Below are 3,969 nucleotides of genomic sequence, written 5' to 3'. Positions count from 1 at the left end.
TTGTCAAATGATAATTTTTAATTATGAATTTATGAATTATCTTATCACTTTATCAGTTTCTCTACCAAAAAAAAAAAAAAAAAGTTATTAGTATCACATTTTTTGTGAAATGTCGATTGATAAATTTTAATTATGGTCCTTAATTATTTATGGATTAATAAATTATGAGTGTATCAGTGTATGATATTATTACAGATTCACCATATGTTTAATTGTTAAGTGGTAAATGATATATTTAAATAATGTATTATTCAATTGTACTGAATTTATAATTTTATGTTATTGTAGGTGTTGCCGATATTTGGACTTTTCGGATTTACTACTAGCATCTTGCGAGATTCGGTGATATTATTCTTTAACTTTTATTATATTATTTATTTTAATAATGTTTCCGAGAAAATATGCATTCGGACATGATAAAAGGGAAAAAAGAAAACGAGCCCAACATTTGATTGAATCTCAAAGAGGAGTATTAGATAAATTTTTTTGTAGTAGTCGAGTGGAAGAATCTTCGAATAACTTGAATAATGATGATAATTTTAATGATGTGCCAATTGTCGATGTTCCTAATGATGTGCCAATTGTTGATGTTCCTAATGATGTGCCAATTGTCGATGTTACTAATGATGTGCCTAATGTCGATGTTCCTAATGATTTGCCAAATGTTGATGTTCCTAATGATGTGCCAAATTTTGATGTTCCTAATGATATGTCAAATGTTGATGTGGGTATTAATGAACACTTTATCCCTCCTTTTGATATCTATGATCCTAGAAATTGGGGTTTAATTGATGCTAAAACTAGAGATATTTTGATTGAAAAAGGACCTATAAGAGAATTAAATCTCACATTTCCTATCGATAGTTTTTCTAGGCATTTTTCATATTCTTATTTTATAAGAAAGTTGAGTAATGGGGAAACTTCGGATAGAAAATGGTTGGTTTATTCAAAACATGTTGATAAAGTATATTGTTTTTGTTGTAAATTGTTCACTTCTCAAAATAACAAAACTCTTTTAGCAAATGATGGAGTGAATGATTGGAAACATTTGAGCGAGAAACTCAAACTACATGAAAATAGTGTTGAACATTTGACTAATATGAGTATTTGGAATGAAACAAGATTGAGATTGAATAAGAACAAAGGCATTGATAAAGAGTTACAAGAAGGGATTCTTAAAGAAAAGGAACGTTGGAGACAAGTTTTGATAAGAATAATATCTGTTGTTAAATGTCTTGCTAAACATAATTTAGCTTTTCGTGGATCTAATGGAAAATAGTATGAGGATAGTAATGGTAATTTTTTGGGTTTGATTGAAATGATAGCTGAATTTGATTTGATAATGCAAGATCATGTTAGACGTATAAAAAGTCATGAAATTCACTATCACTACCTTGGTCCTCAAATTCAAAATGAATTGATTTCTCTTTTAGCCCATAGTGTTATAACTTCTATGATAAAGATCATCAAAGAGGCTAAATATTTTTCTATGATACTTGATTGTACTCCGGATGTGAGCCATCAAGAACAAATGACTTTGATAGTACGATGTGTTAATGTGTCTTGTGATAAGAAAAAGTAGAAGAATTTTTTTTAGAATTCTTAATAGTAGATGATACATCAGGGTTGGGACTTTTTAATGAATTGTTAAATGTATGCAAGTCTCTTGATTTAGATATTGATAATGTTAGAGGACAAGGTTATGACAATGGTTCTAATATGAAAGGAAAACATCAAGGGGTTCAAAATAGACTACTTGGAATAAATCCAAGGGCTTTATATATGCCATGTGCTTGTCATAGTCTTAATCTAACTCTTTCGGATATGACACATTCTTGTGTTAAAGCTATTTCTTTTTTTGGAAATGTGCAACGCATATACACATTATTTGCAAGTTCTACAAAAAATGGAAGGTTTTAGTTGATAATGTTCCGGGTCTTACTATTAAATCTTTGTGTAATACTCGATGGGAAAGTTGAATCAAAAGTGTTAAAGCTATTAGGTTTCAAGCGCCTCAAATAAAATTAGCTTTGCAAAAATTGTATGAATCTAGTGGTGATGATGCTAAGACTAAGAGTGAATGTGAAAGTTTAGCTAATTGTGTTGCAAGTTATGAATTTTTACTTGGCATTGTGATTTGGTATGACATTTTATTCTCAATTAACATTGTGAGTAAGAAATTGCAAACTAAGTCTATGTGTATTGGAGCTGCAATGAAGGAAGTGAAAGGTATTATTTTGTATTTTGAGGAGTATAGAAATAATGGCTTTGAATCTAGTATAAATATTGCTAAAAGCCTTGCATTTGATATGGATATAGAGCCTACACTTCCGACAAAGCGTCAAATATTTAGAAAAAGGCAATTTGATGAGAATAATGGTAATGATGAAGAATTACAATCACCCGAGGAATCTTTTAGAGTTAATTATTTTTTGGTGGTTGTTGATATGGCAATAAACTCTTTGAAAAATAGTTTTGAACAATTAGAGGTGTTTGATAATATATTTGGATTTTTGTTTGATTCAAACAAATTAAAGTCATTAGACAATGATGAATTAAAAAAATCTTGCATCAATTTTAAGACTACTTTTTCTCATAATAATTTGTCTGATGTTGATGCAAATGATCTATTCTCAGAATTAAAAGTATTGCAAATGACTTTACCAAATATGTTGATGTCGGCACATGAGATTCTAGAGTTTGTCAAAGATGCCGATTGCTTTCCAAATGCATCAATAGCTTATCGGATACTATTAACTATGCCGGTAACGGTTGCATCTGCCGAAAGAAGTTTTTCGAAGTTGAAATTATTGAAAACCTACCTGAGATCATCAATGTCTCAAGAAAGGTTGAATGGTTTAGCTACTTTATGTATTGAGAGAACTATGTTAGAGCATATTGATGTAGAAACTATTATTAATGACTTTGCATCTAGAAATGCCAGAAGGAAACATTTTGTATAAGCGTTATCTTAACTATAAATAAAATACCGCGTATTTTTCATTTTTTGCATACCCAATTTTGTCTATTATTAAATTTAATAGTTAGCTAACTAGGGCCCCATTTTTTAATCCGCCCCTAGGCCTCTAAAATCTCAAAAACGGGCCTGATCGCTACTCTACAGATGTGTGCTCGACGGTGCAAGATATGCAAAATCATTCTCCGTCCCTATCGCTACTTTGACTTTTGTTTTTGAAACTAGCGTTTCTCCAAACTCAGTCAAAGTGGGGGCTTCTGTAGACACCCAAATGTGTCTCTCCAAAACCAAACCCAGTAATGAATACCTTTCACGACATTTGATTATCGAACAAAGTGAAAGTGTGAAAAGTCTAGTGATGCGGTTGAGTTTATTAAAATATCTCTCTTTTTGTTTTTGAAAATATTTCTTTTTATACGCTATTTATGAAAATAGCCAGTCTAATTCAGTTTGGTCAATGATAAGGGTCTAATAATAATGTAGTTGAATTGGGCTCGAAAAGAGCTTTCCAATAATATATTATAAGCCCAATTCCGATGAATAATGAGGAAGTTAAGGCCAAAATACTAAATTGAGCCTGAAATGAATTTTATATGTGGCCCAATGATCTAGAGGAGGGCCTATTAATTATTATTCCTAAAGTTATTAGGATTGACTTTAATCTTCTAGAATAATCTAGAAGGTTCTTTTAAATTCTAATGGAATTAGCATTGATAATTATATTTTTAAGGAGTTTTACTTGGGATAAAATAAGTGTTTTATGATAAACCCGATTTTAATTTGATAAACGCTTAATTTACTGCTTAATCATATTAAGAAGAGGATTCCGCATACAAAGCGTGTTTCAATCCTGACTCAGCGCAAGGTGACAAGCTTGTCGCCAGACGACAAAGTCTGTCGTCTGGCTGGCGCTGGTACCTGTCGTTCGCGACAGGAGATTTTTATTTCGAATGGAACTTGATTTCTTTTCTATCGGTTTTCGGATTACTTTT

The 3,969-nt window shown here is 31.1% G+C and overlaps 1 protein-coding gene across 1 annotated transcript; it reads left to right on the top strand.

Annotated features, from left to right (window-relative positions):
- The first annotated feature begins 385 nt into the window (after positions 1 to 385).
- Positions 386 to 2,963, top strand: LOC145629664 (uncharacterized). Its single transcript, XM_081682151.1, has 2 exons — positions 386 to 1,278; positions 2,054 to 2,963. The coding sequence occupies exons 1-2, from the start codon at positions 386 to 388 to the stop codon at positions 2,961 to 2,963; spliced, it is 1,803 nt and encodes a 600-aa protein (XP_081538277.1).
- The last annotated feature ends 1,006 nt before the right edge of the window (positions 2,964 to 3,969 follow it).

Source organism: Chenopodium album, chromosome 1 (genome assembly GCF_948465745.1).
Source record: "Chenopodium album chromosome 1, dcCheAlbu1.1, whole genome shotgun sequence".
Classification (NCBI taxonomy): domain Eukaryota; kingdom Viridiplantae; phylum Streptophyta; class Magnoliopsida; order Caryophyllales; family Amaranthaceae; genus Chenopodium; species Chenopodium album.
This window is presented reverse-complemented; position numbering and strand designations above follow the sequence as displayed.